At 41.4% G+C, this 15,160-nt stretch overlaps 2 protein-coding genes across 2 annotated transcripts; one reads left to right on the top strand and one right to left on the bottom strand.

Moving 5' to 3' along the window:
* Positions 1-1,587: 1,587 nt before the first annotated feature.
* rhobtb3 (Rho related BTB domain containing 3) lies at positions 1,588-13,034 on the top strand. Its single transcript, XM_030768015.1, has 12 exons — positions 1,588-1,712; positions 2,228-2,477; positions 2,839-3,031; positions 5,111-5,268; positions 5,512-5,620; positions 6,864-7,250; positions 9,614-9,723; positions 10,067-10,173; positions 10,391-10,560; positions 11,431-11,597; positions 11,949-12,045; positions 12,902-13,034. Exons 1-12 carry the CDS (start codon positions 1,588-1,590, stop codon positions 13,018-13,020), a joined length of 1,992 nt encoding a protein of 663 aa, XP_030623875.1. The 3' UTR covers positions 13,021-13,034.
* On the bottom strand, positions 12,565-15,019 carry glrx (glutaredoxin (thioltransferase)). Its single transcript, XM_030768872.1, has 3 exons — positions 14,703-15,019; positions 14,065-14,195; positions 12,565-13,036 (listed from the first exon to the last, which is right to left on the bottom strand). Exons 1-2 carry the CDS (start codon positions 14,907-14,909, stop codon positions 14,082-14,084), a joined length of 321 nt encoding a protein of 106 aa, XP_030624732.1. The 5' UTR covers positions 14,910-15,019; the 3' UTR covers positions 12,565-13,036; positions 14,065-14,081.
* Positions 15,020-15,160: the final 141 nt, after the last annotated feature.

Here is a 15,160-nt window from a genome sequence, read left to right as displayed (position 1 = left end):
CAATCTGTATAAGGTGTACTACATAGGCTAATATACAGTTCCCTTTAATGAAGTCATCTGAGACAAAAATCTTGAAATCCTGGGGTGTGGTGGGTTGCAGATTAGGATTTGGAATTAAATGTAGATTCAGTTCGACCTATTTAACATTAAGAGGCGGTTAGGAATGAGGATGTTCTGGATACATATGACTGAGAGAGGGAGAGAGAGAGAGAGAGGGAGAAATTGCAAAGAGAAAATGAAATATGAATATCAAAGTACTATAAGCTGCCAACAGTCTGTGTGCAGCTCAAAAGCCACATTTTAAATCATTTGTTCTTTAGACATATATTGGTCATACATTAGAAACAACCGTCTTATAAATATTACCTGTCTGTAATTTTTCTTGTGTTAGGCCTACATCTTTCACACTGATGTGGAGAACAGTGGAGAGAAGCTTTTTATTTTTCCTTCTCATTCCAGCCTTCATTATTACATTTTGCACTGACCTTGTAAATATTTATGGCAGACTATCAAGTCCCTTGCGTTAAAGCAATATCATTTTACTTAGAAAGGTCTATTTTTCCACTGCTCCTACCAGCCGTGTCACAGTTTCTGCCACTTTTGTTTCCCCAAAGTTAATCATCTGTCTTTTGTTTTGAGAGTGTACACTTAACTGTGCCCTTGTAAAAGGCTCCTTATTGCTCTATTCAGCGAGACCTCTAGGATTTACTTGACGCAAATCTCCTTGCCTCATCCAGGAGCATGACCGGTCGTTTTAATTTGAGAACAGCGAAGCCGTTCAACATACGAAAATAGAAGATAAATAAATTAAAGGAAGACATGATGTGTACAAAACAAGTCACAGTCACGTGCAAGGATAAATGCACGATGCTCATCCAATAAATTTCCGTCATATGCACCGCTGGTATATACAAAGAGGCTTGCTTTCCGACTCACTGGTAACTTAAAGTACAGTGCTTTACCCGGTGGTCGTGTTTATACCTGCTTCATATAAACATTTTACGTTAACGCAGTAGGCTGTTGCGCTTTACATACAAAGCCCCTTTATTTGTTTAAGGATTTGAGAACTCATGTGTTTTTCATTTACGGTCTTAGAATAATAATAGGATCAGTGGAAACGGGCGAAAAATACTGACGCTGAAATGTTCGGACCGCGCTAACGCTATTCTGGGTGCACATTGTAATTCAGGCAGCCGCTGATGTGCTGTTGTAATTGTAGCCGCGTCCTTTCATTTGCTGAGTCAGGAGCACCAACTCTCCACGTCTGCACGGTGGCTGTTTGATCCCTCGCTTTTCTCCTCTACAGACTCTCTACTTTATTATCCACGGCGAATGAACGCTCCACTTAGTTTTGGTGACGTCAGTCGTCATGGCTCAAACAGTGGCATGAGTTCCGAAAACATCGAAGAAAACGATTTTTTACATTTTTATGTTTTAACCGCGTGTCAACTTGTTTCTCTTTTAGCGCAGTGCCAGGGTTACAAGGTGCTGGATCAATTGACTGCGTCTTGGTTCTGTGTTTACCTCCTTGCTTGCTCATAGGAGCAATGCGCACAGGACACTCAACTACAGATGTTTGTTTAATGAATGGACGACGGTAAAGGGGGACGCAAGAAGGCGAAACTCAAGCTTTTTCACAGCGTTGTTGATCCCCAGACGAGAAGGATTAGCGTGGTCGACCTTCATTGCGGAAAACCTCAACGAAGACTGATGTGAAAACGTACCGCTGAAGTACGTGCTCGCCAAGCTTTATTCAGCCACGAGCTGTGGTGACCATGTAAGTTAACAGGCTTCTTCAATTTGGGACTGACTGAACTCCATTTAACGACGCAGAATTAAATTGAGATGAATGGTCTGTTAATCCTATGCACACATAATAATCATAATAATAATAATCATAATAATAATAATAATAATAATTCTGATTTAATTTTGTATACATTGTCTACATTTATCTTCGTTTTAAACAGGCGCAGCTTTGTCTTTGTCATTCGTTCAATGACAATGAGATGCAATTACAGCGTGATAGACATAGTTAATAAGGGAGAGAAAGCGCTGGGACTTTATGCTGCATTTTTAAGCTCGTCCCATGTTTGTCTCAAATCTCATCTGTTATCCCCATATTCAGTCCATCAGAACGATGTGAAATAGATGAATTCAAAGCTATCTGTGTTTAAGCAGGACAAGTATAATTCATAACGGTCCTGTGTCTTACGGAATCCTGCAGGTCTATTCACATAGTAGCTCTGGGAAGTGAGTGTCCTGGAGGCGTGGGCCCCGGGGATGATGCTGCCGGTCAGGGTCAGGTTCAGGGGGGACTGCTATGGAGCTACCTTGGGCATGGAGCTTGTGACCTAGAAAGCACCCTGCCCAACTCTGCTACACCATCGAGACACCCCCTAAACCCTGCCTTTATGGAATACCAGTCTCGAGTGTTTGGAGACGTCAGGGTTATGGTGCGGGATTGCCCAAGCTGGGTGAGTATGGATTTATTTATTTATTTATTTTTTGTGGTGGAATACAGCTGAAGTAGCTTTGTGTAAACATTGAGTAGATCACTTTTCTTTTTTAACCAAAATTTAACTCTTACCTTAACTCTGAGGTAATACCCTACTCCATGCGTAACCTCACTTTCATCATCTTTCTGCAGTCAAGGCCAGTATCCTTACCAGAGCGTTTATTTCATAGAATACCACTGTGTATATTTTCACAAGGACATTTGTATCATTAGACTGCTATGATTTTTTTGAATGAGGTTGGTGCCTCGGGAAGAGGCTTTAATCCTGCACGCGTCGCTGCCAAGACATGCCCATTTAAATCCCCTCTTTCATCTTCCAGGATCTGTTGGACAGCGACTGGGCCAGTGTGCGGAGTGTTTTGGAGCAGGCTGATATTGTGGTCATCAAATACTCGGTGAACGACAAACTGGCCTTCCAGCAGGTGCGAAATGGCTACGCCCCGCGACTCCGACCTCTCCTGCGTCACTGGGGGGTGCCTGTCATTCTGGTGGCAGTGGGGGCACGTCTGAATGGTGAGACATGACTGGTTTTGTCCATTTCTGTTTACTCATTGCACAAGCCCTTGGTTAGCATTGTCGTGATTTTTTTTTTTTTCTAATCATCTGTTGTGAGTACTGCGTTGTGGGGAGTCTGTCAAACAATGTTGGCTTTTTTTGGTAATGATTCCAATGGTTTATTAGTTACATTTTGGCCAAACTAGTTTGCTGGCAGATTTTTTTCATCTTAAAGATTCTACATTTTAATGATAACTGCAATGTTGTAAGGATCTTAGGGTGGGGAAACAGCTGTCTTTATGAGATCCTATTGGATTGGTATATTCGTCTGTAACTTATGTGGTGATTCTTTGTTTCTTTAATTTTATTTATAGATTAAATTTCAAAGTGTCATGAATCAAAACAGCACCCCATGCTTACCCCAAAACCACACCAAATATTTACAGCAATTACAGTATACTCAAGGCTCATAATTCAGATTTTTTGGGGACCACATGGAGCCTGAAGTCATTTGGCCTTAAGTTTTGTTGTGGTAAACTAGTTAAAAATGCATGGCATTAATTAAATGCAAAATCGCTTTTATCCCAAAGTTTTAAGATTAAGGAATGCAATGTTTCAGTGTATTTACTTTAAATATATTTAGCACAGCGTCTTGGAAATGAACGTAACCTATTGCACAAGAAATATTGCTGAACATGTTTTTAGATCAACATTTCAGCTGTGCAAATTTAGAGTACTTAGTGTGAAAATTTAATTTGCATTTACCCACGAAGAAGGAACTCAGAGCGTTTCGGCCTGCGACCTTTGAGATATATAATTAATGAATACGTGGTTTGAGTCTGTTTTAGCATTTATGCTGGAAGGCTAATAGACACATTTTAATGAGCCAGTGGAAGGAATTTGCAGCCATAGCTTTGTGTTTCAAAAGCTAAAGATAGACCTCAGTGAATGTTGGGTATGATAACTGTGCACTATGGCCTGTTGCCTGGCAGAGAAGACCTAGGTCAGACTCAAAGCAGTGCACATAGACTACACTCCCCCTTGACGTTTGTCTACCCTGCTCTCCAGGCCTTAGCTCTTATTGGCTGCATGATTCATCCCTCACCGTGGCAGTGAGCTGGCCATCCTCTCCCTTCCTCCTTACTTACACTCTTTCTCCCTCCTTTTCTCCTTTTCCCCCCTCTCCCCTCCCTGCTCTTTTTTCCCCTTGGGCTTTTCCCATCCTTCTGCATCCCTCCTCCCGTTGGTCTTTCGCTCTCTCGCTTCCTTACTCCCTGACTCGCTTTCTACAGACTGTTTACACATATAGGGGGCGAGTAGATTTATATGTGTGTGTGTGTGTGTGTATGCCTGAGTTTACATACATACACACACGCACACACACACGCGCGCGCACACACACACACACACAATAATAATAATAGTAATAATAATAATAATAACAATAAACTTTATTTGTATGACAATTTTCACACAAGAAATGCAGCTCAGTACTTTACAGTAAAGATATTACATGCACCGAGTGCTTCACATGAATGAACATAAAAGCAGGGAAAATAAGATAGAACATATGATGGAAAATAAAACCCAGTAAAATGAAATAAAAACAAAGTTGAAGAATAGAATACATATAATGCATAAAATCAAGTAAAATACAACATTTTAAAAGACACACACACAAATATGTGTTAATGTATACATCAGCTGGCATTGTATAGGAGCAACTCTAATCTACTTGCCCCATATGCTTGCATGTGAATATGCTTTGCATGTGAACCAAGGCCTCTTTTGTCTCAGTGGATGAGTTTCCCCAACATCAATACATGTTTGCAATAATTATGAGCTGCACTGTGAGTTGCACTGTGTTTTCGTGTGTGTTGCAATGTGTGTGGGTGTGCGTGCGTGTGTGTGAATGTGTGTGCATGTGTGTGTGTGTGTGTGTGTGTGTCTGTCTGTCTGTCAAACTGTGTCTCATACCTCTGAGGATTTATTCGATTGTGACTGTGAAAGATTTGCCATTGAGTGCATGTGTCATGTCATATCAGATTGGAGCATCTGCTCTCTCTGCATTATGTCACTGTGTGTCATCCTCCTCAGATGAGGGTCCTCCGTGCACGTGTCCGCTCTGTGCGTCAGACTGGAGCAGCTGTGTGCCTCACAGCGAGGGTCTCCAGCTGTCCCGAGACCTGGGAGCCACTTACCTGGAGCTTCCATCCTTAAACAACTTTTTTGTGGGACGCTACTTTGGCAGCGTGGTGAGTGTTGATGCTAGAGAGCATCAGCCAAAATGCTATTGTTATTGCTCGTCACTTTGTTTTTATGGGTGATGAAATGGTAGGAGTACAGTTGTATTTATATGGTTTGGGTTAATAGTATTTATATGGCAGTAATGAACTGTAGAGTGCTGGAGAGCTCTTGCCTTTGCACGTGTGTGTGTGTGTGTGTGTGTGTGTGTGTGTGTGTTTAAATATTAATGTTCATGCCTGTATTTTGTTTAGTTGGAATACTTCATGATTCAGTGTCTGAAACAGAAGGCTAAGGAGCGGCCAGATAAAAGGCGGGGCCACAGGGTAAATGAGCCCCGCCCCCCACATTTAGAGCAGCCAGGTGAGAACTAATTAGTATAACAGGATAAAGTTGTACTCTATAGAAGTATTGCAAATTTCTTAATTAACATTATGTAGAGATTGGGGCAGTAATATTTGTAATAATCTTAACACTATGGCTTTTTCAAACCAAAAAAATATTTCTTGTTGCGTTTACACACAAGCAAATTTAAACCTTTAAATCTGGCAAAATTTTACACTAAAATTGTTTTGAGTTTTTCTCCCCTGTGTTGGTTGGAGGGAGCTATGAAAGATTTAACTGAAAATGTAACATTATGAACAGTATTGAAATTATACAGTATAGTGAACAAAAGAAAATCAGATTAAAGTTGACTGCGTCATATACATAAGTAAACAACTGAACACTATTCTTCTAACCAAGTACTGTTGTACTAAAGCTGCAGCTGAGGTACGTTAAGCTTCTGCAATATCAAAAATAATAATTTGGATGTTGTGACAAATACTAGATTGACTTGATATGCTATTTGCATTTGTGAATTAATTATAGGGACATAGAGGAAAAACTGCTTATTTAGAGCTGACAAAATCACTTCAGTTCTTAGTAGTTTAGAGCTTAAAAGCTTTTTGTTCATGAATAATGATTCGCTCCCGTGGGTTTAGAGAAAAGACTAAAGGTTTCCAGCAATGCTCATTAGTAATAAAGAAAAAAAAGTGTAAGAAAGTAAGACCTTTAATGATTATAGACACCATGCTAAAACTTTTTTAAGAAAGTGAAGTTTAAACTGTCTTTGATGGATGGACTTTGATATGAAGACTGACACTTACAAAAAAACATACTCAAAGACTCTTTGTAGTTTCTTGGTACTAATCCAGCAGGGCACCACTTCGCTTTTTTTTAATTGTTTTATTTTTTTATATAGATGCCATTAAATTGAAGGATATTGAATCCTAGAAAGCTCTGTTGGCAAGGCCAAAAATGAGCAGTCATAAAAAGTGATGAGGTGCATGCATATACAGCAGTCATCTATCAGAAATATGATCATGATAGTGATGTACATACGTATGCCTATCAATTGCACTTTTTAACCTTGTTACTCCTTTGCGATTTTCATTATTCTTGATTCCCATCTTGTTCCTTATTCTCTTTGTCTTCCATATTCCTCCTTTCACTCCTCACTGCTCTGTTTCCTTCACCTGCTCTATCTGTCTCTCCCTGTCTATCTTTCTCTCTCTCTCTCTCTCTCTCTCTCTCTCTTCTCCTTCACATCCTATGATTCTCCCAGCACGTCTTCCTCCTGTGAGAGTGGAGGAGTCCAGCTTCTCTCAGGACATGCAGTGGCTGCTGGAACGTGGGGGGCAGTTTGCTGACGTGGTGTTTTATGCCGGGGACTCTGGGAGGGAACTTGGGTGGGCGCATGCGGCCGTGCTGTGCGCCGTTAGTCCTTACTTCAGACAGCTGTTAGTGGGGAGGCAGGCCCGAGAGCGGCCCACCTCTCGCTGCGCCTGCCGGGAGCGGGACGGCCCCCACTCTCTCCTCTCCACCTGGGACGGGGGCATGGACGACCTGCCGCGACCAGACGGGCATCTCAGCGGGCGTCTTTCGAGACTGGTGGTGAAGGATCCACTGTTGTGCATATGCCTGTGGGAGACACTGATGTTTCTCTACAGAGGTGAGTTAGCAGTGCTGGTGTTTGAAATATTAAAGCTGATTTTTCAATAAGGAAACAGAGCAGGGATGGGGATTTGTGGGAACTGGATAATGATACGTTTTATAGCTTTTGGCTATTCTCTATAAAGAGGTATATCATTGATCTAATTAAATGTTTTTAAATGCAATGCAATATTAAAATATGTTTGACTAGTGATCCCCCTCGTAAAGTGTTTCAGGTGGAACAGAGCTCTTTTTAAATGAAATGGTTTTTGCATTGCCAGAGTAGTCTGTGTATTGTCCTCAGCGGTATTCACTTGCTGTTCTCTCTTTCCTAAATCACCCGTTTGTAATTCATTAGGTGACAGAAGAAATACCATTCTCATCCTTTCCTTATCACTCTAACGGTGTGCGTATAGTCTCTATTGTGCTTGTGCTTATGGGAGCAGTTCATTATCAGGGGTGTTTTATATGTGGATGTTGGTCCCTGTCTGATTCCCGGTCCTCTGCATGCATGTGAGAGAGCGGCTGCAGAGGGCTTTATGGTGCCCTGGGGGTCTGAGACTGATTAGGCTACCACAGGCTGAAGGTTCTCGAGAATTATGTGTGTGTTTGTGTGTATGTGTGTGAGAGAGAGAGCGAGTGAGAGAGAGAGAGTGGGGGGGGGGCAGAGACGGCTAGAGGAGAGGAGGAGAGGGAGTGTACATAAGCATGTTTGAAAGTGTGCAGGATGAAGAAATGGGGAGAGAGAGAAAGAGAGAGAGAGAGAGAGCGGGAGAGAGAGATAAAGAGAGAAAGAGAAAGAGAGAGAGAGAAAGAGAGAGAGAGGGGGAGAAAGAGAGGGAGAGAGAGAGGGGGAGAAAGAGAGAGAGGGAGAGAAAGAGAGAGGGAGAAAAAGAGAGCGAGAGAGGGAGAGAGAGAGAGAGAGAGAGAGGGAGAGAGAGAGAGAGAGAGAGAGAGAGAGGGAGAGAGAGAGAGAGAGAGAGAGAAAGAGAGAGAGAGAGAGAGAAAGATAAGCTATATGTGTTTCTGTGTGGGATGTGTAGCCGTGAACGTGTGGCGTTGAATGTGGGATTGTGTCTCTGTGTCTATATCATCAGTTGAAAATGAAAGTGTGAAAAAAGCTCCATGGAGATCAAAAAATGTCCGCAGAGTATGATATGAAAACTCATAAAATGACAGTTGCTGCCCATTGGTCAGGTTTTTCAATAAGAACTGATTAAGCATTGGTCAAACTACGCCTCATTGACCATGGGGTCTTGGATTTTATGACCAGAAGAGATATATTAAGTGTGTTGGACACATTTATCAGCATTAGGACACAGATAGAACTAAGAGGGTGAAGTGACTGCTGATGAGGTCATCGTCTCCCTGGAGATACATAGATAAAGCACACAGGGACTGGTCAACTCCTCTGTTCCAAGGACAGCAGTTACCGTTAAAGAAGCGATGCACAGAAACACATCCAATGTGTTTTCACAAGAAAATTAGCTTAGCATGTGCAGGAGGGCGGTGAAAAACCCAATGCTAACGTCATGATAATTGTTAAAGGAAAGCATTACAATGCAGCAAGCGCTTTATTTGACAGGTTGGTAATGAGATATCTGTCTCATAAAAATGATATAATACTCCTGTTATGACTCAGGATGTAAAGCCGATATGGCAGTTTGAGAAAGCAGGACAAGTTTTGGATTGGACCTGCGTCGTCATCAAAGATCATAGATCCAAATATTAGGCGTGTCAGCTTTGTCAAAGGGTCATGTTTTTTAATGGGCATTAATGTCAAATTATGCACTTGTTATGACAGGCACTAGTTTGAGTATTGACACAGATGACAAAATAATCTTGCAAACCTCAGTGCAAAAGTGCCATTTTCTTTGTGTAATTATAACTGTGGTAAATGCTGTGTAGGGGAATGACATTATAATGGATTGATACAGCTAGATTTACAATGGTTGTTGAATACACCACAAGGAGTTTACCCAGATATATTGTTTTACTGGAGACAGTATATGCATTTGGCTTAATCTTTGAGATTGTGAAGGCTTAGTTAATGTATTTGAAGTTGTGCTAGCAATGGTCTTCACTGACAGTGTGCTTGTTTACCACGCATCTGCTAAACTCCCCAGCAGCCAAACTGAAATGTCATGAGGCACGAGGTAGATGTATCACGCACATGTCACTGTGGTATATTTACAAACCATTATGAGTCTCTGTGTGTGTGTGTGTATGTGTGGGTTTTTTTGGTGTGTGTTCATGTGTGTGTGTGTGTGTGTGTGTGTGTGTGTGTGTGTGTGTGTGGTTTTGGTGTGTGTTCATGTTTGTGTTTGTTTGCGTTTGTGTGTGTGTATGTGTATGTGTGTGTATGTGTGCTTCCACACACAGGAGCATGGGAATGGGAGTACCTTGAAGAGGCAGTGGCTGAGAAGTTGAAGAAGCCCCTTGCAGTGGCTCAGCTGATGGACAGAATACGCTCTTTTGTAGGGAGAGAAAAGGTAACTGTCTAATGGACAGGGCACGCACTTCCTCTGATAGAAGATACATCCATGGGGACATCTATTATAATTGAATAAATTATCCATTAGGTCCACTGTCAGTAAAGTGAGGCAGTACAGACCGTCAGGATGAAACCGTTATAAGCCAAGGCCATTTGGATGCCACTGAGACACACATAATCACATTAAAAGAGAGTCCTAAGTGTCCTTTAACAATGTCCTTAGTGACTTTGATTTTCAATGTCTGGATACCTGAATGTAGTGTTTGCCTCACAGATTAGATCTAAAGATGATGATGTTGAGTCATGATCTCTGGCAAAGGGTGAACTTGTTTTGTGTGCAGGGTCCCAGGGACACCCCCACACCACGCTCCATGCCAGGCCCCCAGACCTTGGGCAACCTTTTTAACTCTCCTCTTTACTCAGATGTCATCTTTATGGTGCAAGGCAAGTCACTCTGAGGGTTCGGTTTACATAGACGTACCCACACACACACATGTGCACGCAAACACACACACACACACACACACACACACACACAAGAGTTTATAGATGTTGGAGTCAGTACGGTTCATGTGAGAGCTCATGTGTCATGATCGGTGTGTGTGTGTGTGTGTGTGTGTGTGTGTTTGTTTTTAAGAGGCCGACTCTGCATGTCTTTCAGGGAGTGTTCTCCCAGCTCACAGGGCGGTACTTGTGGCACGCTGTGACGTCATGGCGGCAATGTTCAGTGGCAAATATGCGGAGGCACGGAGTCGTGTGGTGCCCATTCACGGCGTTTCCTCAGACACCTTCCTGTCCTTCCTGGAGTACCTCTACACTGACACCTGCTGCCCAGGTAAGAGAAATACAGTCTGGACAAGCAGTGCACAGAACACCTTTTCATGGCCCGACTACAGAATGCATCTAAACATACTGCATGTCTGGGGTTAGATTCACATCCTCATTCAAACTAGTTTGTATTGTCCTTGTTCAAATGAACATTCCTGTCATGATACTTTACAGAGCTCCTTTCCTAAATGTGTTTTATTGCTGCAGATGTTTTTTTTGTTGTTTTTTTTAGTTATTAATGAATAGATCAATAATCACAATACAGGTAGAACAGGGTTAAATGACTGCTGGTTATCGAGGTAATTATATTTGAATTTTCTCTTCACATTTACTGTCATTTCTTTTACATTTGGCACAGTCAGTAATATTTGGTATATTAAACAAATAATATGCTTCACTATTTGTTTAGGATGCAACGTATAATCATAGAATAGTCCTGTCATATGACCTGGTACTAAGGGAGATATTCTATGGTTTTTAATAGCCTGTGGGTGGTGTCTTGCTTAAGTTATGTCTGTCTGACAGAATTAACTTGCTTATTAATGCAAATCTGACAGTTTCAGCCATGTGGTGTATTATTCTGTGTGGGAGGTTCAGAATGTCAGACTTCCTCTCTTGCTGAACCAGTCTAGCAGCTCATGGACATTTACAGGATTTGATGATGATGATGATGATGACCTTTGAAAAGTGTTCATTAAAACAGACAGCAGACTGGGATTAAAGACTGTCAAATATTGTCATTGGTTTATACAGGTAAATTGATTGATTGATTGATTGATTGCTGGGTATAGAAAGGAGACGATTGACTTGGGGATATGAATGTGTATATGCGTGTATGTCTGTTTGTGTGTGTGCGTGTGCCTGTATGTGTGTTTAGCTAGTGTGCTCCAGGCTATGGCTGTGCTCGTATGCGCAGAGATGTACCAGGTAAAACGTCTGCAGCACCTGTGTGAAGTGTGTGTCTGCGCATATCTTCAAAGCATGCCCAGTCGAGAGCTGGCGTCTACAGGCATCAGCGTGATCCGGCTGCTTAAGAGGGCAAAGGTCAGTTTTGTGGTGCCGTTTGTGAGCCTCTAATATTACTGATTGAGTAATCCTGAGAGATTTCACATCCCTTGCTGACATCTCAGTGCACAGTGACCCCAGAGAGGCCTAGAGTGGATTGGAATTTTATTAGCTTTGGATCCTTTCATTGTCTGAGCTGCAGTCAAGAACAACCAACAAATCAAACTTCTCCACTAGCGCCACCCAGCTTACACTGTGATAAAGTATATTTCTGTTGGATTCTCTAGGCTACTCATTGAGAGATAAAGAGATAGAGAAACTTTGGATGTCAAATGATATTCAAATACACCTTTTTGTTCTTCCTCTCTCTCATTCTCTTGTCAATGTCAGTGCCACAATGCTGACCAGCTGTATGTCTGGCTCCTACACTTCATTGCCAATAATTACTTGATCTTCAGTCACAAGCCTGACTTCCTGGAGCTATCAGGTGAGAGGTCTATCCAGTGATGTGGAAGAGAACAGTCAAAGTTGTTGATTTAGGTCTTAAAAAGCAGGAACAAAATCCATTAGTATCTTATTTTCTTGTACTTTCACCTAGTGACGCATTCAGCTCCTAAAAAGGACTTCCTTACTTAGCACTGAATATTATTTCATCATTTATTAGTCGTATCTTGGCTGATTCACTGAACTCCATGAATAAATAGGCCTGCCAAAATGAAATGGTGTGGAAACAGAAATGTTAAATTCATTTTAAAATACAAATTGAAGTGGAGATAGCTGATTTAGTGTACTAATGTATTTATGTTATGCTGAATCGTACATTTCATTGTCTAGTTTTTAACCTCAGACAAATTTGTAAGAAGCACTTAAACTACTTTCAAATATTTAAATGTTTCAGTACATTTCAATCAGTAAACAATAGATGTTGCCTAGACTAATTTTTGCATTGTGCTAGTTAAAGAATTCAGAGTAACAGTTACCAAAGAGAGTAGCTCATCTACGCATATTCATTGCTTTCATTGGTATAATTTTATTGAGGAAAAAAAGAAACAGGCTTTGTTTAAGATTGGGATGGACGGATTGTACATGCAAACATTTCACGCTTTTACAATCATGGTTATATTCCCTTTTGAAAGACCTGAACCATAGAGTATGAGTAAACATATTTTGACGTTGATATATCAAATTAACATCCAGTAACAAAGAGTCAAGAAAAAAAAGGTCACACTGAACCCATTACACTGGTAAACATTAAACCACAGAGAAAAGTTAAGGAATAAAAGGTATGGTAAATCGACTGTTGTGGGAAGAAAGCTTAATATTATCTTGGCATCGTTATGCAGAGGAGGAGCGGGAACAGGTGGAGCGACTGCGCTGGCCCTCTAGAGGATATCTGCAAGAGCTCAGCGAGTACCAGCAACGCAGACGGCAACTGCGCAAATCCCGCTGCAGCATCATGTGACCCTCCGCGCGGCACCCTGGAGACGGTCCGAGGAGGCAGAGAGAAAGAAGGAAAGAAAAAAAAACAACAAAAACAAAAACGAAAGAACAAAGAGGACAGACTGTCAGAAAATTCAGACCGAATTTAGACAGCGTTCAGACGGAAAGTCTACATCCTCTCCGCCAAAGAGTGGGTTTTCTTACATACTGTATCTACCCAAATTCTGATCTGTCATTGTTTATCAGGAAAGTGAACTGCCACATTGTCTCAGGAGGCCTAGAGAGGATAACATTATTTGGCCTTGAACTTGTCCAGAGCCACTGGGCAGGATGTCGTGTCGATGGAGGGCAGACACATGGGCTCTCAGTATGGAGAGCTGGTGCGGTCATGTCCTTTCAACCTGAAAGGTCATGACTCAGCCTGTTTGCAGATTGTTCTGTACCATTACATTACTCAAAGCTGTACTGAAACCCCAAAGTGTTGAACAGGGTAGGAATAACATCATCCTCTCTAGAGAGTATTATTATTATTATTATTATTATTATTGATACTTTCATGGGCAGCCATGCTCTTTCATGGTGAAAGTTTCTTTGATCTGTGATAATCTTCCAAAAATAAACTTGGGGGAAAAAAAAATCCACCTCAAATATTTATTTTTTGTCATGAGATTATAATCTGAAGGGATGCAAACTATTTTTGTAACATGTACATCTGAGATTTTTATTTGTAAATGTATGCAATATGCATCCAGCATGTGGATTGTCTAGTGCAGTCAATGTGGTGGACTAAGAGCCTATTTTGGCTGCCTGTAGTTTAGTGCAGTTCTGTTGATCTCCATCTTATGCTGAATAAAAGATGTTTTCGAAAGACTTTTGGGTCTCTTTTTGTTGGAATATATTTGTGTGAGTTTACTCTATCCATTCTCATCTTGCAATAAATATTTATATTTTTACTTGAACAAGGAGAGGGGGTGGGGGTGGAGGAAGAAGAGGAGAAAATGGGAGCGGCAAGAGGTCATGTTGCAGAGCTGCCAGTTTTTATAGAATTTTATAATGCATTTAATACCAGGGCAACGCATGCGTTCACTGTAGGGCTCCAATGGACTGCAGCATCCCCTCCAGCTTCCCTTCCTTATCCAGCTCTGCCACATCACTGCCTCCCCCAACACATTTCTCGCCTATAAACACTCGTGGCACCTGAACATGTACACACACACACACACACACAAACACGAGGGTTAAGTCCAAGCTTTGAAGATAGAACATCAAACTGATGCATTAACAGTTTAATTAAACCTGACCGAAAAGAAACGTTTATCTCATTTATGGATGTTAATTCAACAGAGGAAGCAAAATAAAGGTTGTGAGCTCTTGCCTTAGCTTGAAAGGAAGAAGACTTTACAGATGGTGCCTAAACCTCTACTCCTTATTTAACAAAGATTGCCAGAACCAAGGCCATGTGACTCTACTTTTCATTCTCTCGCGTATTTTACTTAATATTATAAAGAAAAAGGGTTCTCTCTGACAAATTAATTTGTTGAAACTATGAGCTATATCCGTCGGGAATTCCAAGTGAGGGAAGTTCCGTTACGAGTGAGGGAAGAATTTCGATTGCCTGTTTACAAATGATTTTCTTCGATGTTCCTCGTGAACACAACAGTAAATGGTACTATAAAAGCAATGAACGAAATAATGACTACTTACAGTCCGAGCTCCAGTAATCTGTTGCAGATAGTCCTGAATACCGCTCATGTCATTCCGTCCACTAATGTCGATGAACTCCAAATGTCCCTGCTTGAATTTGTACTTTGATAAAACATCTTTAGCGAGGACGCAGTAGGGGCACGAGGGTTTCAAGAATAAGACAACTTTGTCACCTTTTATTTGTGCCTTCACGAACTCCTGTGCCATTGTTAGATAACAATTAACACTCGATTCTTAGAGTATACACGGAGCAATGTTGAACTTGCCGATAGGCCTCTCTTTGTAGGGCTAACTGCGGATTCACAGGACTACACGACACGCCTACTACATGACACTATGGTTATGGTTATGGTTAGCGCAGTATCGCTGCTCGATTCCGGGCGCTTCCTGATATGTGTCGGCAGTAAGAACGTTCAGAAGTCCGGTCTAGTATTAATAAGCATTATTGTTGTTGAGCC

Source organism: Chanos chanos, chromosome 3, assembly GCF_902362185.1.
Source record: "Chanos chanos chromosome 3, fChaCha1.1, whole genome shotgun sequence".
Lineage (NCBI taxonomy): Eukaryota > Metazoa > Chordata > Actinopteri > Gonorynchiformes > Chanidae > Chanos > Chanos chanos.
The sequence above is the reverse complement of the archived record's forward strand: the minus strand, read 5'-3'. Positions and strand labels throughout refer to the sequence as shown.